Source organism: Vanellus vanellus, assembly GCF_965231255.1.
Source record: "Vanellus vanellus genome assembly, chromosome: Z".
Classification (NCBI taxonomy): domain Eukaryota; kingdom Metazoa; phylum Chordata; class Aves; order Charadriiformes; family Charadriidae; genus Vanellus; species Vanellus vanellus.
This window is the reverse complement of record NC_138908.1, coordinates 13,510,636-13,536,942: the sequence shown is the minus strand read 5'-3', so window position 1 is coordinate 13,536,942 and position 26,307 is coordinate 13,510,636. Positions and strand designations below refer to the sequence as shown.

Below are 26,307 nucleotides of genomic sequence, written 5' to 3'. Positions count from 1 at the left end.
CTGATTCCATATGGCGTAACTGGGAGCATTAAGCTAATGACTTCTGTCTTTGGAAGTAGTTCAGAGTCTGTAGGCCAAAAGAGAGAAACAGAAAAAAGCACAGTTCTTTTTACCAGCTGCAGTCTGTATTCACTGCTTAGCCAAAGCTGTCCTAAAGGTCTGGGAAAATAACAGGTGGGTTCTTCAGACACACACCAGTACCTTTGTAGTCCACCAAACTCAGTTTAGGGGGGATGTAGTATGGGACAACAAAAATGGGTTTCTGCCTTGGCAAAGAGTTCTGTGTCAGGCAGCTGCAGAGATCCTGCAAAAAAAAATTAGAGCCACCTTTGAAAGCTATTTCATTTCTTGCTTTATCCTGTGATCAAACCCACAAAAGCTCAGCTGAAATAGCAACAGCCAATGAACTGTACCTGCCTTTCAGCATCATAGGAATGTATAGCTATGGAGGTCACACATGGAGCTAGAGATCTCATTAGAGCCCTGTTCCTTCAGACAATTCAGAGACCCCAATTTTTCTAATAAATTGGCTTTGGAGTCTTACATTTTCAAAATGAGCACCTCCTTTTCAATCTTACTACATGTTATGCATCGTGATAATGTAAACTGTGACCTGCTAAATTTCTGGCCTCAGACTACTAAATAGACATTGACAAACTTTTCCTGTGATAACTAACTTCCAATCTTCTTCCAGCAATGACAAAACAAACTGTCCAGTGGTCAGAGTCATAGTCCCTCTTCATGGAGGTACACAAAAAACATTGCTGGCTGAGCCTGTACCTTAGTTATCTGCACCCCTGAATCTATTCCCAGTCTTCAGGCTGTGATGTTGATCTGAAGTGGAAGTGTATCTGCATTCCTTTTCTGCTGTTGCAGAAGGAATTGCTTTCTGAACCTGTCAAGATGCCTGTATTCAGTACTGTTTGGTCTAGGACTGGTACCATAATTTACTCTGTCAAAGTACTCCGGCAGCTGTTGGAGTACAACTCCAGATGGCAGTTGTACGGTATAACCATAGTACAAGTCCAGGTTGGCAGATGAGAACAGGCCTCCTCAGCTCCTAATGGGGTCATGTTTAAATAGTTCCCTATCAGCTCCAGTGTAAAGGTGTTCTTTAAAGGCCATGAGTGCAGCATGGTAAGACAGTGAGCACTCTGGCCCTGATCCTGACACTTGGAGCTGTCCTGGACAGAATTACAGAATCATTTAGGCTCTTGAGATCATCTAGTCCAACCTCCCTGCTGAAAGCAGTGTTGTGTAGTGCGGGTTGTCCAGTCCATGGATGGAGACTCTGGAACCTTTCTGGGCAACCTGTTGCAGTGTTTGACCACCCTCACAGCAAAAAGTGTTTTCTTGTAGACAGATAGTATATCATGTCTTTTAATTTGCGCCCGTTGCCTCTTGTGCTGTCAGTGGGCGCTACCGGGAAAAGTCTGCCTCCTCATCTTCATTTCCTCCCGTCAGGTATTTATAAACATAGATAAGATCTGCTGAGTCGATTCTTCTCCAGAGTGAAGAGTGCTACCTCTCAGTCTCTCCTCATATGAGAGATGTTCCAGTCCCTTCATCATCTTTGTGGCTCTGTGCTGGACTCAGTTCAGTTAAGTCCATGTCTTTCTTCTACTGGGGAGCCTAGAACTAGACTCAGAACTCTAGGTGTGGCCTCGCCGGGCTGAGTAGAGGGAAGGATCACCTTTTATGACCTGCTGCCAATGTTCTTCCTAATGCAATCCAGGATACTATTGGCCTTTTTTGCCATGAGGGTGTATTGATGGCTCACAGTCAGCTTGGTCTGCCAGAACCGAATGGTCCTTCTCAACAAAGCTGCTTTCCAGCCACTCAGCCCCGAGAGTGTACTGGTGCCTGGTTTGTTCCTCCTCAGGGGCAGGACTTCACATTTGACCTTGTTGAACTCAAACAGATTCCTCTCTGGCTATTTTTCCATCCTGAGAGGTTTCTCTGAACAGCAGCACACCCATCTGGTGTATCAGCTGCTCCTCCCAACTTTGTATCATCTGCGAACTTCCTGAGGGTGTGCTCTGACCTGTTATCCAGATCATTAATGAAAATAGTGAACAGCATTGGCCCCGTATTGGGTCCTGAGGTACACAGCTAGTGAATTACCTCCTTCATGCCACTGATAACAACCCTCTGGGCCCAGTAGTTCAGCCCATTTTCCATCCACATTATTGTTCACTTATCTAACCTGTACTTTGTCAGCTTGTCTATGATAATGTTATGGGATACAGTGGCTTCACTAGGGTGATTATCTACCTAGCTAGTGACCTCATGATAAAGGCCATCAGATTGGGCAAGTGTGGTTTGCCCTTGTAAATCCAAGCTGACTACTTACAGTCATCATCTCATCCGTCATGTATTTGGAAATGCTCTCCAGGAGGATTTTCTCTCAATACCTTCCCAGGGATTGAGGTGAGGCTGACTGGCCTGGAGTTTCCCACATCTTGTCACTTGCCTTTCTTGAAGACAGGAGTGATATTTGCTTTCTCGCGGCTTCCAGGAACGTTCCCCAGCCACCTTGACCTTTCAAAGGTAATCAAGGGTGCCTTGCAGTGATGGACAGTTCCCTCAGCACTTGTGGATGCATCCTTTCAGACCCTATGGACTTACCTATGTCCAGTTTGTTTAACTTTTCCCTAACCTAGTTTTCCTTCACTAAGGGTAATTCTTCTTATTCCGTACTTTCCCTTTGGTCTCAGGGGCCTTGGATTTCTGAAGGCCTATCTTATTAGTAAAGACTGAGCCCAAGAAAGCATTGAGTACCTTGTCCTTTTCTGTATTTCTGTATCATTTGTCACCAGTTCCTGTACCCCATTCAGCAGCAGATCCACATTTTCCCTAGTTTGCCTTTTGCTGTTTATGTACTTGTAAAATTGTAAAATCCTTTATTGTTGCTGTTCATTTACCTTGCCAGATGCAACTCCAGTTAGGAGCAACTTGTATCTGGGATTCTTCCAAGCAGATAGATCTCTGAATATGTTGAAAGGTGCTTTCATGTAATCCAAGGTTGTGGTCTTGATTTTTGCCCTCTTGTCTTGTCTTAGGATCCTGACCTCCACCACCTCATGATCACTGCAGCTGAGGCTGCCTCTGACTTTCATGTCCACCGCCTGTTCTTCCTTCTTCATTAAGTGTCAGATCCGGCAGGGCACCTTTCCGTGTTGATGTCTCCGCTGTCTGTGCCAGGATGCTGCAATGCACTCAAGAAGTCTAGATTGCTTAAGCCCTGCTGGACTGTCCTTCCAGCAGATGTCAGGGGGGTTGAAGATCCCCTTGAGGACCAGAAGCTGTGACTGTTAAACTTCTTCCATTTGCTTGCAGAGATCTTATCCACTTCTGTTTCCGGAGCAGGCAGTCTGTAGCAGATACCCACCACAACAGTGCCCATGTTGGTCTGCCTGCTAATCTTGACACAGAAGCTCTTGACTGACGCCTGACCTGTCCAAGCCAGAGCTCTTTGTGTTCCTAACGCTCTTGGACAGCAGGTTGCTCCCCTCCTTGCCTTCCCTGCTCCTGCTTTCTTAAAATCCCACATCCCTCCATTGCATTCCTCCAGTCATATCCACCAATGTTTATAATGTGGTCACTTAGAAGAAGCGTTACAATTTCTGATGTGCTTATAACTACCTTTTAAATACAGTTTTGTGTTAAAATCATAGATGGCAAACTAGTAGCTGACAGCAATTCAGAAGTGCCAGGAGCAGTGCTGGGAGACACAGGCAGGTGACTCTCTGGGGAGAGATAATGGAAGGTGTGGCAAACAAAATCAGTTTCTATAAAACCTCCTAGAACGTTGCTAGTTATACAGCCTTACTTGTTCAGAAAATATTTCTTGGACGATAGACCAGTGTCTTGTAGGCAAAGAGAAAAAGAAACATAGACTATGGAAACATACACTATGAATCAAATAATAGAAAAAATTTGAATGATTTAAAACTAAAAAAGCCTTCGCGGTAGTGTGGCTGATTACAAAAAGCGTAGGCTATTGCAGGTCAGGCTTACTAGAGATAGATTAATTTGACTTGATGTTATAACTGGTTGGCTGGATGAGGGGAAAGTCGTGGATGTCATCTACCTTGACTTTAGCAAGGCTTTTGACACTGTCTCCCATAACATCCCATTAGGAAGCTGAGGAAGTATGGGCTAGATGAGGTGACAGAGAGGTGGATTGAGAGTTGGCTGCGGGACAGAACTCAGAGGGTTGTGATCAGCGGCACAGACTCTAGTTGGAGGCCTGTAACCAGTGGTGTCCCCCAGGGGTCAATACTCGGTCCAATTTTGTTTAATATATTCATTAATGACCTGGATGAGGGGACAGAGTGTATCCTCAGCAAGTTTGCTGATGATACCAAACTGGGTGGGGTGGCTGACACCCCAGAGGGCCGTGCTGCCATCCAGCGTGACCTGGACAGGCTGGAGAGCTGGGCAGAGAAGAACCTAATGAGGTTCAACAAAACCAAGTGCAAGGTCCTGCACCTGGGGAGGAAGAATGCTAGGCACCAGTACAGGTTAGGGGCGGACCTGCTGGGAAGTAGCTCTGTGGAGAAGGATCTGGGGGTCGTGGTAGACAGTAAATTATCCATGGCCCAGCAATGTGCCCTTGTCGCCAAAAAGGCCAATGGAATCCTGGGCTGCATAGGGAAGAGTGTGGCCAGTAGGTCGAGGGAAGTCATTCTCCCCCTCTACTCTGCACTGGTGAGGCCACAACTGGAATACTGTGTCCAGTTTTGGGCTCCCCAGTTCAAGAGGGACAGGGAGCTGCTGGAGCGAGTCCAGCGAAGAGCAGCTAAGATGATTAAGGGCTTGGAGCATCTCCCTTATGAGGAAAGGCTGAGAGAGCTGGGACTCTTTAGCCTGGAGAAGAGAAGGCTGAAGGGAGACCTTATTATGGCATACAAGTATCTAAAGGGTGGGCTGAAGGAGGATGGAGCCAGGCTCTTTTCAATGGTTCCCAGTGACAGGACGAGGGGCAATGGGCACAAGTTAGAACACAGGAAGTTCTGTTCAAATACACGGAAACGCTTCTTTACGGTGAGGGTGACAGAGCACTGGCACAGGCTGCCCAGGGAGGGTGTGGAGTCCCCTTCTCTGGAGATTTTCAAGACCCGCCTGGATGCAGTCCTGAGTAATGTGCTCTGGGCACTCCTGCTTTAGCAGGGGAGTTGGACTAGATGATCTCTAGAGGTCCCTTCCAACTCTGATAATTCTGTGATTCTGTGATTCTGTGATTCTGTGACTTTTTTTTTCTCCAGTAATTAAAATGAAAATTCCTATAAAGCCATATTTTGATTTTCATAATATTTTTTTCTTGAATAAAATGGCAACAAACCACATCTTTCTCTTGTTTATATTTTGTCTCTATTTGGCTGCTATGTGTCCCAACATTTTCCTCTATAATGTCTACATTCATCTGGTCTAGATTTAATCACCCAGATAGGAATTCAAAGCTGTGAACTTCCACCATCAATTCTGTTCCCTTGGGATTGAAGTTTTGATTTATAACCTATTTGTCAGAATATGATCCCAAAAAAGCAAGTAGTTTGTCTTCCCCTGTGAATTTCCAATACCCTTTGCTGCGCAAAACGGACACTGCTTTATTTTTTAAACTTTAGTTCCAGGTGACTGAGACAGACAAAGAAATGAGCGTGAGGACTCTCAGCTGCAAAGTCCAGCCACTAATTCAACCAGCCAGTCTCTGCAGGCTTTGGCAGATGGTTCTTTCTTAGCACAACATCCTTAATGGCTCACTTCCCCTTGTTGGCCAGGGACAAGCTATAAAATCATCTAATGGTACTTAAAGATACCTATTAAACTTTCCATCTGCGTGCTACGTTTGAACTCCACACGCTGCCTTTTTACTAACATTGTTTTCCCAAGAGAGACAGCCACAAAGCTTCCAATTTATATTTCAGTTGGTTTTGAACATCTGCGTTTTGAATTTTTTTTACTTAAATTTTTTTTTTTTAAGCAGAAGTGCAAAATTCTCTGGATGTTTACTTTTAGCTTTGAGAGTCTCAAGGGAAAAAGAAGAGCTTGGAGTAGCTTTTAAAATCTCAGAAATTATTAATGAGTTGAGCATGTCAGTGTGTATACGCCAAAAATGAGAGACTCTTTGAAGGAGCCCTGCTTTTTAAATGATCAGAATGTATAAGAGGTAGCATGTGATTCAGGGCAATGGGAGTCTCTGAATCTAAGGCCATACTTATCATTAGCTTCCAGCAGTGTGGTGAAACTTTGTTGCCTGAAAGAATAAAGTAAAGAGCAGTAGGGAAGCTGTAAGTTTTCTGTGATCTGGAGAGTGGGAGGAGCTATTTACAAAAGTCTTATGCACGGAGGGCACCAGATTAGCTCTCAGTGACACCATACACCTGTGCACTAAGTTGAAATAGCAGAAAATGATTACACTGCCATGGTTAACTGACTATGATTAACTGCATAAGAAAGTCAAGCAGGCCAAGGGATTGTTAGTGGGTGAGCTAACAGAATAAGAGGAGTAACAAGCCAGAGACGGCTGAAGTAGATTGTACTCCGGCTTCAGTGGCAATTGAAATTGGTCTGTTCTTCCGAGAAAGATCTAACCATTCCTATTACTGCAGGGAATGGGACAATTAACTATCCTATTGTTGCTTTACTTTAGGAATTAGGTATTCAGTGTTACCCTGTTGATCTGCTTTGCTGGTGTTTTGTTTTGTCTCTTGAATCTATTGACCTAAACATTTTTATTAGTGAAATCCATCTCCTTGATTACATTTTGTATATGTATTCATCTTCCTCTCCTCACACCCTGTATTTTTTTCACATGAGTGTTTCCCAGCTGTATGACTGCATTTTGACAACAGTCTGGATAACTGGTCATGATAACGTGGGTATGGCTGTGGCCAACAGAAAGGGTTTCAAACTATGTCTATTTTCAGTAGGCCCATCATCATAGAGTCATTTTCTTGAGTACATCACTTTCTCCAGAAAAATTTTTTCAGGGTGGCTTGATTTGTTTTGACTCATTTTCAGCACCTTGTCACATAAATTGTCTCAGCTCACCTCTGTGTAGAGAGTTTTTCTGTTTTAAGAAGCAGCACAATTGAAGAGTGCTGTATATGAAGGGTTTTCCCCATCTAGTCCTTGTTCTTTATTATTTTTGATGAATCCCCTTGAAAAAAGTGGTCTCTTGATAGTGATAGATATTTGCATACTGAAAGCTACTTTGCAACGTTGAGATTGCAGGTGATAAATGTGTAAAACATTGGCTAGAAAAGGAATCAAAGTGTGGGAGTAAATAGTTAAATTCTTCCACTGTGGAACTGAAGAAAGTCAACAGTGGAGTTCTGCAACCTATACTGGGATTTCGATTGCTTAACATAGTCACAGGTAAGCTGGAAAAAAGGGTGAGCAATGAGATGGTAACATTTGCTGATGGTACGAAGTTATTCAAGGTAGCGGGACTGGGACTGACTTTGAAGGAAATACTGTGATGGAGGAACCTCATTGTTTTTCTTTCCAGTTCAGAGCACTGTGTGAGACCATGGTACTCACTTTGAGGAACCAGGTCTGCTGGGGGCTTATGGGGTCCATCTGTCATAGAAGGGACAGAGCGTCTTTGGTCATAGGCTTGCCCAGCTCGTGAAGAGGGCTTTAAGCTAAAGTTGTCAGAGAAGGGGAACCTCAATCCATCTCACTCCTACCAGTTTGATGCCAGTGCCAGCAATGGATGCCCAGAGCTTGGGGAAGGATCACAGGTCAGCAGGAGAGGACTTGGAGTGCAGCACAAAGGAATACCAGCCACTCTACCCAGTAAGTTAGCCTCATTGGAGGCCCAACTGAAATGCCTGTATGCAAATGCACATAGCATGGGGAATGAATAAACAAGAGGAGTTAGAGATGCACGCAAGCCTGCAGAGCTATGATCTTATTGACATCATGCAGATGTGGCAGGATGGCTCCTATGACTGGAGTGTTGGAATGGAAGGACTTAGGAAAGACAGGCAGGGGAGATGGGGAGGGGATGTCACCTTCTATGTCAATGACCAGCTGGAGTGCATGGAGCTCTGCCTGTGGGTGGATGAGGAGCCAATTGAGAGCTTATGGGTCAGAATTAAAGGGAGGGCAGGGACAGGTTACCGTACAGCGGGGGTCTGCTACAGGCCACCTGACCAGGAAGACCAAGCGGATGAAGCCCTCCATAGGAGCAGCCTCACATTCACAAGCCCTGGTCCTCATGAGGTACTTCAACCACACTGATATCTGTTGGAGGAACAAAACAGCCAGGCATAAGCAATCCAGGAGGTTCCTGGAGTGCATTGATGATACCTTCCTTCTCCAAGTCATAGAGGTGCCAGCAAGGAGAGGTGCCATGCTAGACCTTGTTCTCATCAACAAGGAGGGGCTGGTGGGGAATGTGAAGTTCAAGAGCAGCCTTGGCTGCAGTGACAATGAAATGGTGGAGCTCAAGATCCTTAGGGCAGTGAGGACAGCACATAGCAAGCTCACTACTCAGGACTTCAGGAAAGCAGACTTTGGCCTCTTCAGGGATCTGCTCCTTAGGGTTCCATGGGATAAACCCCTAGAGGGAAGAGGGGCCCAAAAAACCTGGTTAGTATTCAAGGATCACCTCCTCCAAGCTCAGGAGCAATGCATCCCAACAAAGAGGAAGTCAGGCAAAAACACTAGGAGGCCTGCATGGATGAATGAGGATCTCCTGGAGAAACTCAGAAAAATGAAGCCTACAGAGGGTGGAAGCAAGGGCAGGTAGCCTGGGAGGAATACAGAGAAAACGTCCGAGTAGTCAGGGATCAAGTTAGGCAGGTTAAAGCCCAGGTAGAATTAAATCTGGCCAGGGAAATCAAGGGCAAAAAGGAAAACTTCTACATAGGTATATCAGTGATAAAAGAAAGATTAGGGAAAATGTGGGCCCACTCCAGAAAGAAACACGAGACCTGGTTACCCAGAATGTGGAGGGGGCTGAAGTACTCAATGACTTGTTTGCCTCAGTCTTCATCGGCCAGTGGTCTAGATGCACCACTCAAGTTGCAGAAAGCAAAGGCAGGGACTGGGAGAATGAAGAACCACCCACTGTAGGGGAAGAATAGGTTTGAGAACGTCTAAGGAGCCTGAAGGTGCACAGATCCATGGGACCTGATGAGATACATCTATGGATCCTGAGGGAACTGGTGGATGAAGTTGCTAAGCCACTATCGATTACATTTGAGAAGTCATGACAGTCTGGTGAAGTTCCCACTGACTGGAAAAGGGGAAACATAAGCCTCTATTTTTAAAAATGGAGAAAAGGAAGAGCTGAGGAACTACAGGCCAGTCAGTCTCATCTCTGTGCCTGACAAGATCGTGGAGCAGATGATCCTGGAAACTCTGGTAAGGCACATGGAAAATAAGGAGGTGATTGGTGACAGCCAACATGGCTTCAAGGGGAAATCATGCCTGACAAATGTGGTGACCTTCTGTGATGGGATTACAGCATTGGTGGATAAGGGAAGAGCATCTTATGTCATCTATCTAGACTTATGCCAAGCATTTGACACTGTCCCACATGACTTCCTGGTCTCTAAATTGGAGAGACATGGATTTCATAGATGAACTACTCGGTGGATAAGGAATTGGCTGGATGGTTCACTCAAAGAGTTGCAGTCAACAGCTCAATGTCCAAGTATAGAACACCACAAGAGTGGTGTTTCTTGGGGGTCAGTACTGGGACCACAGCTGTTTAATGTCTTTGTCAGTGACGTGGACAGAGCAATTGAGTGCACCTTCAGCAAGTTTGCCGATGACACCAAGATGTGTGCAGCAGTAGCACACTGGATAGAAGGGAAGCCCTCCAGAGGGACCTGGACAGGCTGGAGAGGTGGGCCTGTGCAAACCTCATGAAGTTTAACAGGGTCAAGTGCAAGGTCCTGCACGTGGGTTCGTGCAATCCCAAGCACAAATACAGGCTGGGTGGAGAATGGATTGAGAGCAGTTCTGAGGAGAAGGACTTGGGGGTGTTGGTTGATGAGAAGCACGTGAGCCGACAATGTGGACTCGCAGCCTAGAAGGCCAACCGTATCCTGGGCTGCATCAAAAGAAGTGTGGCCAATAGGTCAAAGGAGGTGATTCTGCCCTTCTACTGTACTCTCCTGAGACCCCACCTGGAGTACTGCATCCAGCTCTGGAGTCCCCAACATAAGAAGGACATGGACCTGTTGGACTGAGTCCAGAGGAGCGCCCTGAAGATGATGGGAGCACCTCTACTATGAAGACAGGATGAGAGAGTTGGATTTGTTCAGCCTAGAGAAGAGAAGGCTCCAGGGAGACCTTACAGCAGCCTTTCTGTACCTAAAGGGGGCCTACAGGAGAGATGGAGAGGGACTCTTGATCAGAGGGTGTAGTGATAGGATGAGGGGTAACAGTTTTAAACTGAAAGAGGATATATTTAGATTAGATATCAAAAATAAATTCTTTACTGTGAGGGTGGTGAGACACTAGAATAGGTTGCCCAGAGAAGTTGCAGATGCCCCATCCCTGGAAGTGTTTAAGGCCAGGTTGGACGGGACTTTGAGCAACCTGGTCTAATGGGAGGTGTCCCTGCCCATGGCAAGATGGTTGAAACTAGATGATCTTTAAGGTCCCTTCCAACCCAAAGGATTTCACGATTCTATGATTTACATGGATCTCTCAGAAACCATTAATTTTCAGTATATTGTAGTAGAAGTTAAACTTCATGGCAATTTAAATATGCACTGCTTATTTCTCTCTCATTGCGGGGGTTAGAACAGTAAGGATAACCTCATGAAATCAGTTACAGTTTTGCCAGTCCTCACATGCAAAGTACATAAACCAGACCCAGAAGTGTCTAAGAAAAAATACTGTTTGTTATTTTTTTCTGGGTTTTGTCCAAATAAGTTGTTCAGAGGTTTCTTGTCTTAGATGAAAATAATACAAGTTGTGGGCAAATAAAAATGCTAAGTAAATTAACAGCCATAAGAAAATTCACAAAAATAATGAGCTAATGAAGAAATTTGGTAAGGCATCAAAGCCAAATCAGACTGTTAGGAGAATAATTTCACTCTAGAAAGTTTTCATTTGTACAAGACATCAGGAGGAGGAGAAGGGCCAGTAGTAGAGGCTGGCAGAGCTTAAGAGAGCTTTGCTATCCACGACTTGCATGGAGCAGTGTTTTGGTGTTAACATGAGAAAAACATAAAGAAAGTACAGCAAAAGAGAGAACGAAAAAGGAAAGAAAGCACAAAGCAGGTGGGATGTGTGTGATTCCACAAAGCTCTATCTTCTATATTTCATATTAAGCCTCTTCAGGCTTACGTCCATGCTTCTTCACATAGACACACAAGACCAAAGACGTAAAATGGACAATGGTAGAATTATGGAACCTTGCCATCAGCTGTCCTTATGTTATGTGTTTTTTGTTTTTACTGACCGCCTGAGCTTTCTGGCAACAGGAATGTGATGCTTTAATGGAATCACATACTTTAAGAATTGTTTAGGGAAGTTACCTTCAGAGGTCATGTTATCTCCTCTTTCACCCCAAACTATTGGGTTTCTAAAGCAATTGCAAATCAGAATGGCAGAAATTGTCCTTCTTTGTCACACAGAGGTTGCGTCAGAAAAAATAAAGACAAAGTTTTAATTGTATGTTCTCATTTGGAACAGCTTAAATTTAACTGAAAACAGTAATTTAAAGGTAAGGTAAGTGGATCTGGAAGGTTGATCTGTATGCTGAGTAATGAGGCTACGTATTTTACACTTGGGTTTCTCTCTTTAATATTTCTAGAGCTGCTGCATGTTCTCCTTTTTGCACCAGAAAGTTCAGCAGAGATACTGCAGCTGCTCTTTGTGCTTAGTAGTGCATCCTGAAAACATCTGTGCTGTAAACAGATTTTTTGAATTGGCAGGGTGCCACAAACATCTCAGATTCAGGGACTGATGCACCCTTTATTCTAACCCAAAGTTTGCTGCTGGGAAGGAAGTGAAAATATTATGGACTGTACGTACTGCTTCGTGATCTACACTCAGGAACAGATTTATATATATATATGTATATTCTTCCATTTGCCTGGTTGTTAGGTGATACTCTCTGTAGTAGTGACAACACTTCTCTTGGGACTTACGGTTACTCAATGGTGGTCTGGAGGAGCTCTAAAACTGTAGCAAAGTTTTTTGTAAAGGACTATACATAGCAAATTTTGAATGAATAAACACACAGTGGGGTCAGTGTGATGTCTTTGTGCACTCTTCAGTCATCTTGTATGCAAACTGAAACACAACTTAAAAGGCATCTTTTGACTGAACCCTCAATCTGTCTTAATAACTCAAAAAGAACAGATTTTTAAATGAATTTATTTTGTTTAGTCTTCTGGATTCTGTCTTTAGTGTTCATGTTTCAAACTTTTTTCTGCACAATTAAGAAGTCTCAAACCTGGCATTTAATTTTGGGATAGATATTAAAAGATTTTGTGTATACATGTATGTAAAACCAGCCCAATTTTTTACATAGCCAAATTATTCCAGGAGCTTAAGTGCTGCAAGAAAAAATGTCCATGTAGGAACACTTGTGATGGTGCCATCAGAGTTCCCCGTACTCGTTAAGGCAACATGATCTCCTAGGCCCTTGGAGAGGTCTGGGAACAAAGCCCGTGATTTTTTAATGTCTTTCAGCCTTCACAGTGTTTGGAATATGTTGACCACGCCCCGAGACTGGTACACGCATTGTCCTGGGAATAGCCCCACTGAAAAAGTTTCACTACTGAAAAAGTAGTGCATCCTGGAAACATCTGTGCTGTAAACAGAGCAGCAGTGGAAGAGTCTAATTGTGGTGATGCTTTCAGGGGAAAAATAAACAGACTAGCAATGACCTCAGGTCTGTGGAGGGCAATGCAGTTGTATCAGGGTAAACTTAACTCAGTTCCCTAAGTAGAAATTTAGAAACTGTAGTAGAATGTGTAATAATAGACCATCCATACTGATGCAGTGCTCTGTTGAACATTTTTTCATAATTACTCATTTTTTGTTAATACAAAAGGTCACATTTCTGTGAAACCACGAGTGGATGCCTAACCACGGTCCAGCCAGAAGTATGACTTGATGCAGAAATTAGTTTGTGAAGTTCTGTGCCCTGTGTATTGAACAACACTACACTGTAGTATCAGTCTGTTATGACCAAATGGAATATAACAGCTATCTCTTTCTTTCTTTCTTCTATTCTGTCTAGGTTTTAGCATAGACATGTTTGCGCAGAAGGTTTTTGAACACAGTCTGTAACCATTTTCCTTTTAATGGCATTGTATTTTCGAGCACAGATCCATGCTGAATCTGAGTGGCAGGCCACAGAGCCTCCTCCATACATTCTCTTTTCTTCGGAGTCATGTGTTAATTCTTAAATGTAATAGATGAAACTGCTGGATCTCAGGGCATGCACAAATAACTGCTTGCCTAAAGAATATATTGTCTAAGTTCACAATTATTTAGTTAGTGTTTGTAGAAATCTACTTTTGAGGTTCAGGGAGCCTATATGTATTTGCAGATGAAGGCACTGTATTGAAACTGTAGGCATGTAACAACACATCACTATGCTACTGTTAAAAATTAAATGTTTTGCTCAGTGTTCTGCTCTCGTCCTGATGGATCTATGTGATCCAAGCAGAGAAAATCAAGTACTTGGTCTTTGCAGACCGTCAGTTTTATCTCATTGCAGTTACTAGCAATGAACTCCTTGCTGTGAAAATGTTTGAGTTTATCGCCATTATTCTTTGGATAGTCCCACTTCCATGGCCATGTTACGCTGGTGCTGTCAGCAGAATCACAACTGCTGCTGGGTTTATCTCTGAGGTAGGAGGAAAGAAAAAGGTACAATGCCTTAAGCACGTAAACTCTAGAGCCTCTCTGTATCTTCTGTCATAGGGTCTGTTCACTCTCATGAAGATCTAACATTGTAAGACATTGTAAGACATACTGAACTGGAAATCCTGAGGGTGAGAGGGGGATTTGAGAGATTAATGCTGTCTTCAGGATTTTAGAAATCAAAAATAGAAACAGGTCTCTTGTGAGTAAGCAGGAGGAAATAAGAAATCCATTTTCTCTGATTTATTAATGTGTTGTTTTTTTTTTTCATGGAGGAGCCAGCTTGAGCCCAGCACCTACAGATACTCTTCAAAATGTAAGAGTGGAACCCTTTTGAAAGTCTGTCCTTGCCTGCCAGCACGCTGACCTGTCAGAACTCTGCTAGTAACCAAGTACCAGAGAGATGGGTCTCTAGTAGTTTGAAAATCCTCATCCAGTTCTTGGTAGTCCTTTTTCCGGTAAGGCACAGGTGACTTCACTCCAGGTGCTAGTAGTTAATTTGTGTTTGGCAGCACTGTCTGAAATGTAGGTGCTCTGCATCTTACACAGTTCATTGATGCTCACAGCCTAAACACACAGACTTAAAGCCTGCAAGCACAAAAGAGGTGCCAACTAGCACATGTGCTACTGTTGCCTCCTTTTTAAGGATGCTTAAGGATAATTGCTGAGCCAAGACCACATTTGCCCATCATCCTGCTTTACAGATAGGAAATTTTAAGTGTCCAGATACATAAAGCTTCCAGCTCTGTGTCAGGTTTTACACACGTTTTGTCTGCCCTTCAATGTCTTAGCTTTCAGGCTGTGTTAGTTACAGTGTGACCATATACATGCCTGTAAACTTAAAAGGTGATTGATGTAATACAGTGTATGAGCAGTGGCAAAGATCATGTAAACTTAAGTTAAACCTACAGATAAAAACGCAGACATTAAAACATTAAACATGAAGATAAATTAATGTTTGCTCCTCAGATTATTAATGTTAAACATATAGATAAATTAGTCTCTTAAGCAAGAAACTTAAAAGTATATGTTTAACTTTGTTGCTGAAGTGGCATAATCACCCTTGCTAGTATAAGTGCACTTAGTCTTACTGTAGATTACTAAAACTGTGCTAAAACCAACAAAAAATCCCTTTAACCCCCACCTTCAGTTAAATTGTCACTGAATAATTGTCGTGGTTTAACTCCAGCCAGCAATGAGGACCATGTAGCCCCTTGCTCGTTACCCCCAGCTGGGATGGGGAATAGAATCGGAAAAGTGAGAAAAAACTTATGGGTTGAAATAGACAGTTTAATAAGTAAAGCAAAAACTGCCCATGCAAACAAAGCAAAAGAAGGAATTCATTCAGTGCTTCCCACGGGCAGGCAGGTGGTCAGCCATCTCCAGGACAGCAGGGCTCCATCACACATTAACAGTTACTTGGGAAGACAAACATCATCACTCCAAACGCCTCCCACTTCCTTCTGATTCCCCCAGCTTCATATGCTGAGTATGACATCGTACGGCATGGACTATCCCTTTGGTCAGATGGGGTCAGCTGTCTCAGCTGTGTCTCCTCCCTAGTTCTTGTGCACCCCCAGCCTGCTCGCTGGTGGGGCGGTGTGAGGAGCAGAAAAGGCCTTGACTGCTTAGCAATAACCAAAAACATCCGTGCACCCTTAAAACGGCTCTCATCCCGAATCTGAAGCATAGCCCCACACCAGCTGGGGTTTTCTTGTTCTTCTTGTGAATGAATCAAAAGTAATTCCTGAAGAACTAGCTTCTAGCTTCTAGGAAAAGATATTAAGCTCAAATAATCTTTGCCTTATTTTCCTTTCAGTTTTGTGGCATTCAGTAAGCATTAAATGGAAAAACAGAAAATGTTTACAGGCAGTTTTCAAGACCCAAAGAAGACTTCATGCAGCTGAAGCTCTTGCAATGTAGAAATATTTTTTATTTAATAGTGAAAAGGTCTGTTGATAAGATGATGTTGCCTGTGACTAGTGAGGCCTGAGGTGTTTATTCTAAAGGCAGTGTTCAAGGCTATCAAAAATCTTTGATTTTCCAAACTTTGGTGAGTGGGAATTGGATGATTGATGCTGAGTTAGGGAAGGATTCAGAGTGTATTAACCCTGTAAAAGATCTGTTAAAGAGAAAATTTTACTCCAGTGAAATCAGGGAGCCTCCCTTTCTCAGCTGAATTTGATAATAGAGCAAATCAACTTATTTGTGGCTAGTTATGTTTTAAAATATTCTTTTCAGTCGTTCTCTTTGAAAACTTTTTGTCCTGTAGTGCATTTGATTTTTATTGGCTTATTTTCATGCAGAAATTTTATTAGCGTGTGATTCTTGCAAAAGTAGTTGGTTAAGGTCAATTTAATGCAACTTTTGAAATTGATTCTTTAGTTGTCCTTTGCTAGTGACATTAAAATAGTATTATGCTGCTTAGCTTCATGATGCTTTAAAAGTAACAGGATACTCTCACTCGTTAGATTTTCCAGACTCATTTTCAATGAAATTAGTGGTAAAGCTTCTTTTGATTTCCAGATACCAGGTGGAGCCCTAGGCATCTGAAGAGACAGGTCTTATCTATTCATGACACGTTGGAAGAATCTGTTTAAATGATAGTAGCTCCTTTGCATGGGCAATAGTAGGTTTTGAGTGCCTTGTAAATCCAAGCGCCATTGGCCTATACTTTAATAGTAAAGATAGTCTTATAGGGGCACATGCAATCAAAATGCTCAAATCCTGTTGATATGACTTTAGTTTCTGTTTTGGAATTACACTGGATCCAAAACCTGTCAGTCAATGATAGCTTTTACACAGGCTTCACAGTATGACTGTGTGTGGGTGTGTTTGCATGTGTGGATTTGTGTGTGTGTGTGCATCTGCCTGCTGACATAACCTGAAATCTCTTGGACAGTGTTGTTGTCTGTGAGCGTAAAGTCTTGTGTACTCTGCTTCCTATTCCAGAATTATTCCTTTCATTAGATGAATATATTACTGCAAAATGCAGGAGTGCTTCCAGGAGCACCACTTTACCCAGTGGGCTACAGAGGCGTGCTGTCTTCTGCTGCCTTCTGACATTGCAAGTCTTTTCTTCTTTTCAGCACAGTGGCTTCAAGATGGCATGGAGAGTGCAGCTGCCCAGGTTCATCAGCTTCCTATTAATAAACATACTTCCCTGCAAAACAGTAGAAAGAGATTTGAGTGTCCTTAGCTCTGGAAATACTGAAAAAAACCCAAACACTTGAGTGATATATAAAAGACAGACAACACTACCTTCTCTGGCTCTGCTCTGAAATGAAATCAGTCACCACTGCCTCTGGTACTGAACCTGATGCAACCAGTGCATACCAGAAATGTGCTGAGCGTTCCTCAGAGGAAAGCTGGATATCCTGTTTAGTGTATGAACATCAGTTAGTGTTTGCATGGGAGGGAGGGACTGACCTGTTCTATTAATGCAGTTCTGAGAAAACAAGAGAAGCAAAACTTTGGGTGCCTGGGGAGGTCCTTGCATGAGTAAGGGCATGGACTGGCAGCAACTGAAGACAGAGTAGCTTGGGTTGCAGTTACAGGCTGCTGAAGAGTGAATCTGGCTTAGCTCTCTCATGTTTGAGAGTGCGTAAGTGTGCTGGGAGCCGTTTGCTTGGGTCATTTTTCTTCAGCTGATGGGTTCATTCAATTTTACAACCCTTCAACAGTTGTAAAAACAGACTAGTGAAAAGCATCTGTTGTGTTACCCCCAGATCTGATGTTATAAAAGCGAAAATACTTAAACATGTAAAAGCAGATCTAAGAGCCCTGACTGGCTCTTGGTTATCAGCCTACAGAATTCCCTCTCAGGACACCGGACTTTATTCCAGGCTGCACTGTTGTAAATTGGGATTAACTCAAGCAAAGTCAGGGACCAGGATTCTATTCTTGGGGGGTTTTGTTCTTAGTTTTCTGGCTCAGAACATGCAATCTTCCACTGAACTTCGGTTGCGTGCTGCTATATAATTGTCTTTCCATATCTCATGAAAGAGCTACATTTTACTGGAGGGAAAAGTAACTTATTTAAAACTTCTAAATCACCTCTTCAAGGCACTGTCGATGTGCACTGAAGATACGCTCATACATATACAAGATTCCTAAGACAGCACAGATATCAAAGGGCCAGAAAATGACTTGCATTAGGAGACACAAGGCCTGTGATCTGAGGTGTTACAACTGCTTGAATGTTTCTTCTAGCAGCCCACTGAAAAGGAATTTAGCCACAGTAATCGTCTGAATAAGGATGTTTCTTTTGTGATAATAACCTTTCAACTACAGTTACTTGTTAATGACATGCCATGAGTTTTGGCAGAGGTAAGGCCTGTGTTTTTCACTTAACTGCTGGAACATCTGTGTCTTGGGGACAGGAGGCTGTTTTGTCTGATTCTGAGTGCATCTCAAAGAGCATGCTGCTTGCTGCTTCTGATAATGTTTCACATTGCTGCATCTAGCTGCATCAATAAGCTTGAGAAGGGGCCCTTAGAACAGCGCATTTCTTGCAGTGTCCCTGTGAAATTAACGGGGAACCAGAACGTTTATTCCCTGAAGACAACAGAAGTTAATAGCAAAAATAAAAGACATGCTGGCCAGTGGTGCAGTCAGCATGGGAAGCCAAAACCATGTCATTACTCAGAAATTGTCAGGCCATAGTAAGTATTGAAGGAGCAAAGCTATTAACAAACCTCTGCCAGGTGGGGAGGGAAGTTTGTTCATTGATATCTTGGCCAGGCTCGAGTGTTCGTACATACTTTTTCCTTACATTCACTCATATGGTTAATAACCTCTCTTTTCCCATCCTAAGCTGTTACACTGCCAAATGGCTGCTATATTTTCTGTCCCAGAAGAGGCTGCATTTTGTTCACCTGTACTATACTTTCTGGTAAGGCAGGGAGAGCTCTAAATTATTCTAATGGATCTCCAAGCCAAGCCTATTTATACTGTGTATATATTAATGCTATATAAAGTTGTTCAAATGCAATGCTCCAACAAATCTCATTTTGTCGCTATGGTGAAGGTGGATCTTCCAGGGAAGACAAATGTATTTGGAGAATTACACTGTCACGCAACCATGGCTCTGCAGTTCTTTATGGCATTTAGTGTTCTCATTGCCTTGGAGACCTACAGATCTGTTCTAATGGGTTTATCAGCCTGATTACTGTCTGGGGTAAAACTAGCCTTGCTTGGTACAGGCAGCAAGAGTATTCTGCTCTCTGGCATTGCAGTGTTTCTCCTCTGTTACTCTGCAGCAGCAGAAGCAGAAGTAATAAGTAACAGGGAGAGGGTCAGGTTGTGGTCAGGAACAGCCATTGTAAATTTGCTTAAAATCCAAGGGATCTGTCTTAGGCAGTACAAGGATTTAGGTCTCTCTGTCCTCTGATTTCAGGGAGAGGCAATTCAGGTAGTTTGCATACTTTGGTGTTTCGCAGTACTTGTGTTGTAAGACACCTCTTCTGGTGAAGTTGTTAATTACATGGCAAAATTTAGTGCCATCACCAATTTCTTGATACACAGCAGCAGGGAAAGCTGTTGTGGATGTTCAGGTGGTGCAAAGCCTCAGTTTCCTGATCTGTACCCTGTTCCATTTAGAATTCTCGCCAGGACAGCACTTGAGTTTTGTTGAAGATCTCTCAGTGGGCCTGCCTGCTGATCTATTCACTCAAGAGTAACGCTGTTAGAGGCAGTCCTGCTTAAAAAGAGAAAAGGACACTGTTTTGCTTAGAAAGCCATATAACCGCAAGAGTGTTTTCCTTTCTTCTTCTCTCTCTGATATAAAAGCAGAAAGGAGGGCAGTATCAAGAGGACGTGGGTACGTGGTGGTCTAGTTTATCGCTCATATTTTACAGCTGCCTGTTTATTTACGTGAGGAACAAAGTCCAGCAAAACTGACATTGTTTTCATTGGCCCTTGAGACAGACACTTCCTTGACTAACACACTGAGATAACATTAAACATCTGCTTGGATCAGGATAGGTGTTTTTGAAGCAAAGCTCCCAGCAATAGCTGAGGGCATCTTTTGCAAATTTTTGTGCTTGGGGCAGGGACAGGAGAAGGAAAACACAGAGGGAGGAGAGGACAAGGGGTTCGCTTCAGGTGCCTTCTCCAAATTGTCAGTTTCTGGTAACACTGTTTTCTTGCTCCTTATTGTAAAACTGGAAAAAAATCTTACTTTCCTAGGCTGTTATGTTTTTAAGCTGTGTTTGCAATACTGTCATGTGAATCCTTTTGCCAGTGGAGAAGGGAGTCTCTTTTTTCCCCCGTGTTTATTTTTAAAAAAGAATGAATTACAACTGTGGCCTGTAAAAGGATTTTCGAATGTGCAGCAAAATTTCTGTGCACAATTGCCAAAGGGCTTACCAGCTTCCCTTGAGTAAAACAAGACTTCAGGCTACACAAATAGAGAAGGTCAAAGATGCTCATGCATCTGGCATTGCAGAAGATTTAACTGGGCAGTCTTTTCAATGCATGTTACAGGCAGGAATGTCAGCCACTTGAGAGACGCATGTAACATTACAGGCAAAAAGTCTGGGTTGTTCTCTCTGGTTCCTCAGGATGGATTTCTGGGACCATATACATTCTGACTCTTGCCTAGAGATAATGAATCAGGCAACAAAAATAAACTGTATCATGACTTTTCTTCTGTTTCCTCTCTAACCTGTGCAACTGACCTACTTCAGGGGAGGCTATGATACATATTGAAGTAAGCACATTTAAGATTGTTGTATAGCAAATGAGACAGACATTTTGCCTCTTATTCAGCCCAGACCTTTAATTACCCTCCTTTGTCCCCACCTAATTTAGTTTCTTTATCTTTTAGTGTCTATGTCTTAACCCACCATTTTTTTGCATCATACAAAGAACAGGTTTTGTATCAAGAGGTGTTAAATAAGAACCTTCATCGTGGCATTAAAACTGTATTTTAAACCAACAGACCATTAACCTACTGCTAGTCACTGCACAAGATGGTCAGCATACTTTTCCATGTTATTGTGACCAGCCTTTTGAGCAGATAGCAGTCGCAATACTGCTTTTGGTGAGCAAGTGTCATGAAAGGAGTGCCATGACACTGTTTGCAGTTGTCATGTATGTAGAATACTCAAAGAAATAGCACAACAGATCAATCGCATGGCTTACTTTGTTAGCACTGTGCTATATGTCTGTTTGGGGATGGATAGATTAGATCTGGATGCTCACTCTGGCACAGGAGCAAATCACCTGATAGCAAATTAAGAACGTGTAAGGAATGAAGTTGATAACCTACAGTGGGAGTAAAGCTGTTTTTGAAAAGAAGGGGAAAATCTCTTCATTTTCCAATGGAAAAGAACTTGATACATGGATCAGGCAACTTGAATTTTGGAAGTTGTAGAGAGTCCTGCTCACGTGAGGAGTAGCCTTTTCCAGCAAGTCAACAGGAGCAAAAAGGTCAAGGGAGTATGAGGAGGTTGGAGCGCAGGGGAAACAATGTGATTGTTCCCCTGTGCTGCTGTGGTGTATCTGTCAGCAGGGTATATGGGTGCAGCTTTTCTGCAGGAGGAGCCCATCTGTTCGTACAGCAATGGCAAGTGGCAAGTACAGCACACACTCCAGAGAGGTACGGATACAGTCACACTGGCCATGTTTGTTACTGGTTATACCGTGTCTATCTATCCCCCACTGAATTGTTTCCCAATTGCATATATAACCCTGAATTAAATGAGCTTCTGCTGTGTGACTGGGATGTTTGAAAGCTGCTTGCATGTTCTTGGGACATAATGGGGAGCTCTGGGATTTTGAACACCAGGTTAACAAAAAGAACCCGTGTGTTACTTTCTTCTCATACAGCAGCACTGTGGCTCAGCCTACAGATGAATCAAGGCTGCCAATTAATCATCCAGAAATACTTTTTCAGCAACTAGCAGCTGATTTCAGTGCCATCTTTGTATTTCTTTGCCTTTTAACAACCATAATTTAGCAATCTGATTTGGTGTTTTTACATTCTGTCTCTTTACAGTATCACCTTGCAGATTGTAAGACAGTCATCTGTCTTCTTGGAAACATTTTTCACTGTTAAAAAGCATCCAAAGTTTAAATAAATACTTGGACTTTTGGTGGGTTTGGTGGTGGTTTTTTTTTTTCCTCTTCCTCTCCGTTTTTTAACTACAGAGTTCCAGGAAAGGAATTATTAAACCTGAACTTTATGTGAAATGAGGACTTGGAGAGGGAGAAGGCAAGGGCTACTGTGGCTGAGCTGAAGGACGGAGAACAGACAGACTCCTTAACAAGTCAAGGATCTAAATGTAAGCTAGTCCGTTCCCAAGAGCCACTCGTAATGATTGTGTTCTGTGGTTGATTTATTTATAACCATAGCCGTTTCAGTGGGAACAAAACATTAGGCCAAATTCTGACCTCAGAATATAAATCGTGAACCATTTCACTCTGATTTTTTAAATTTTGATGGCATTACTTTGGATTCATACTACTGTAACTGAAATCAGAATCTGTTCTGTTGTATTAGATTTTTTTTTTTCTTTGAGACTGCATTTCTCCTATCCTTTTGTCTAATTTTGAACAAAAAGAACAGCAGAGTGTATGTTTAAACTAGTGCTGCAGCCACCTCTGTATGCTCATCTGTACCTTGAGGCTGACCAGGCTGTGAGCCTCCTCCATACTCCAGGGACAGACTGGCTGGCAGGCTTGCCAAGGCTAAGGAGTGTACCTCACTGCACAGCTCCTAGTTTTGTTTAGTGGTACAAGGAGGCACTTTTTAACTATTTAGGAAACCATGAAGACCCATTATGGATTCTGCTGTACCCAGGTGATAAATCTGTGATAGCAGCAATGCTTCAGTGTTTATTTAAGAGTAAATGAAACAGAGATAGCGTTGCAAAACTCTGCAGAAGTTCCACAATGGCAAGTGAAACTGCACAGCCTGTCTGAAAACCTAATGCACGTGAAGAGCAACGGGAACACTGCATGTTTATTATGCACCCTAGACTGTTCTGCACCGGCTGTTTTTTTCCTGTGTGTTATTTATGTGTCCTCAAATTGACTGCCTAACACATCTAAAAAGCTGTCAGATGAAAGTCCTCACTCAGAGCAGAAACAATGTTCTACAGCCTTTGCACTTACTGCCTGTAACTGTTAAGGGGGAACATGGGCTGCAGAGAAGTTAAGGGATTTGTCGGCTTTTTTTACTCAGCTTGTTTTAGTCAGTTAGTATAGAAGTATGAGTTCCTTCATTATGGTAACATTCTTCAGTAACAATCATATGTCACCCCATGGAAGATAAAACTAATTATTCTTCATTTTGGGACATGCCTTTTCTGGATCAGAAAATACAGTGCCTTCAAGAATTCATCTCTCAATTCAGTGAATCAGCTTGCAGTGACAAGTGCCAGCTATTCCCCTTCCCCCTTTTTAAGACTTAACATTTTGTTGGGTGTATTTTTAAAAATCTGGTTTGGGTAGCTTTTACAAAAATAATAAAGCAGGTTGCTGCTGTAATCATTCCTGAATTTAGCCATGCTCTGGTGGCTGAAATGTGATCCCCCTGGTTAATATGCAACTAACTGGGGTTTCTGTTATGCTTTTTGATAGATTGTATTTCTTTTGCCCTTGGAAATAACAACAATCGCTTGTTATAATCCAGGTGTTTGGCTAATCATGTGGAGTTTTGACTCAAATATTGCCAAGACATCTGTATGTACTATCATTTCTGTAGCTTAGCGTTGTCTCAGTTCATGGCTTGAACATTTAGGCCTCTTCCTCTGTGACCTTCGATATTAGCTTTAGCATTGAGATGAATGGATGTGACAACCAAAACCAAACATTTCTTAAGGAGATAAAGTAGTTGTGCTTTGATAGATTCAGCTATTTCTCTGGTCCCGGTTTTGTACATCAGGAATAAGAAGGGCTGCACTGCATCTCTAAAGCTGCTTGGAATTATATCAGTTTCCGCTGAACACTTTACAGGCCAAAAAAACCCAAGACACTTTCCCACGTTATCTGCACTGCAGTGATAGCAAATGTTAGAGGCAATTCAGGGATATGCTGAGCAGTACACTTCTGTGTGCTGATGTGCTTCCCCACTCGCATGCTGACACACATAACAATGTTCACATCCACAGTGCATATACTGTGGTACTTCCAGGACGTTTAAGAGACGTTTAGATGTGGTGTTGGGGGATATGGTGTAGAGGAGAACTTTGTAGAGTAGGGTAGATGGTTGGACTCGATGATCCCAAGGTTCTCTTCCAACCTAGACAACTATATGATTCTATGATTCTATTCCTTGGCCATGGAGTCCAAAACAAGGCACATGTTTCTGTCGATGGGACTCAGACTGGTTACAGCCACAGTTGATCATTTATATAATCTGTAATCAAAAATCTGTTTTCAGTATGGGAAATTCTCACTGTATGTCCTCACATCCCCCTCAGTGAAACTGGGCAATTTGTGCATTAATTCACCACTTTCATGAGTGCTAAGCAGTATTTAACAGGAGACTAAAATTTGAAAACTAGAAAGCTTGCAATAGGGTTAATTTAATATCTCCATCTTCTTTCTGCAAATAATAAATGTTTTTCTTGTTGAGAGCGTAAGCTGGGCTTTTAGGGAGTAGAGGACTGGTGAGCTGTGAGGCTTTTTTGTGTTTGTTTTTTTTTTTTTTTTAAAGAAGCAATAACTGCAGTTATGTAGTTCAAATCTGACTAAAATGTGAAATATAACTAAAAAATCAGGAGGATGTGCAACAAAGCAAAGTAGCAGTAGAGTTTTGAACGTGGTACTAAAGTCATCATGTCTGAAGCACAATCATAGAAGATGATGAACCCTTCAGCTTTTTGAGGCAGCTGAGTGCTACACAATCTCGTGCAAGATCAGTCTTTAATGAAGGGAGGTTTTGAAGGAATTATTGATGCCACATTTTGGATGCCTAGCTATTTACTTGCAAGTGTTGCTTTTGCTGCTACTTTGGAGTCTTCAGCTGCAATTTGTTGTGTAACTTCTAAGGTATTTTGGATGAGCCGTTCCTGTGTCTCTTCAAGAGTTCTTCTATTAAAAGCGCAATCAGATTGGTACCCATAAGTGGGAGGAAGGTGAAAGCAAAAGGGTCTGTCCTTCAGTCAGTTACTTCAAATTCAGTATTAAATTTCATGCTGTGAAATGACACTGTTGAATAAGATGAGCAGGAGTGTGTTTATCACTTAAAGGACAATCTGTGTAGGTATGCGTGTAAGGAAACAGCTATCTTGGGATGTAAAGCCATTTATGCTAATGGGACAGTGTGCACCACAGTGAAAATCACATTTCTGAATGTTACAGTACTGGATGTTCCCTCATGAAATTATTTGGGGAAAAAGGACCAGTACCTGTCAGTCTTGATCCATTCAAGTTGCTTATGTATTTGGTTATCTTTGGGGCTAGTGATCAGATAAATGTATGGATTAAGTGATCTTCTGGGCTGAAAAGGAGGCCTAGGAAGTCATACCCTAGTTTGCAGTTACAAACTAATGCTTTGGTCCAAAGCCATCGTCTCGGGAGGATCACAGGAATGTATGACAACCCTGCCTTCTCTATTCACAGGTGTTCCCTTTCCAAAGAACTTCCTTCAGATCTGCAAGAAGATACTCTGCCGGCTTTTTCGGGTGTTTGTTCACGTCTACATCCATCACTTTGACCGTATCATCCTTATGGGGGCTGAGGCCCACGTCAATACCTGTTACAAGCATTTTTACTACTTTGTGACAGAGCTCAACCTCATAGACCGCAAAGAACTAGAGCCTTTGGTAAGTGTGGGATCTGGGAGAAAGCTTTAGGAAATTTTCCTCCTCCCTTCACTGAGCCTTTCCCACACTTGTTGTAATGTGTTTCCTCTGGGAATAAAGTCCATGGTTGAATACAGACAATTTAAAGGGATGAACTCTTGCCTCTGTCCATAGACCCATTCCATCTGCTGCAGTCTTTGTGAGATGCTCGGTAGGTTCAGTAGAAAGAGAAAAGTGCAATGTATTTTACATGGAAAAATACAAAGTGGGAAATACTGTTATTTGAAAATAGAAGTTAATTTGTCTTCTGCTTCTTCCTGTACTATATATTTTATATATAATTTTATTCTGTCTTTTTTCATTGGTCAGTGACAGCATGGTACTCGTAGCAATCGCTTGAATGCATGTGAAGGGAACAGTGGTCTATATAAAGGTGAATTGTTTTGTTTGTTTGTTTGTTTTTTTAATCTTTAAGTAGGTGTTTGTGAAGGTATTGAGTGTGTTAGATCCAGAGTGTAATCTGGTGAGACAGATGAGGTGAGACAGAGGTTCAGACAATTAGCAGCATAACAAAAGCAGACACTTCCTTTTGGACTGAAATAGATCAAAATTGAATTTATTGTGTCTAAAAGTAAATCTCCAGAAATGGAAATGGGACTCTTTAGCCTGGAGAAGAGAAGGCTGAGGGGAGACC

The 26,307-nt window shown here is 42.4% G+C and overlaps 1 protein-coding gene across 1 annotated transcript in view; it reads left to right on the top strand.

Annotated features, from left to right (window-relative positions):
• Positions 1–25,714, top strand: part of MOB3B (MOB kinase activator 3B) — a gene marked incomplete at its 5' end in the record, with an annotated part of 38,466 nt that extends 12,752 nt beyond the window's left edge. Inside the window, one exon of the mRNA XM_082497218.1 lies at positions 25,432–25,714. Within this exon, the coding sequence (XP_082353344.1) occupies positions 25,432–25,664 (233 nt within the window). The 3' untranslated portion in view covers positions 25,665–25,714. The remainder of the gene's footprint in view (positions 1–25,431) is intronic.
• Positions 25,715–26,307: the final 593 nt, after the last annotated feature.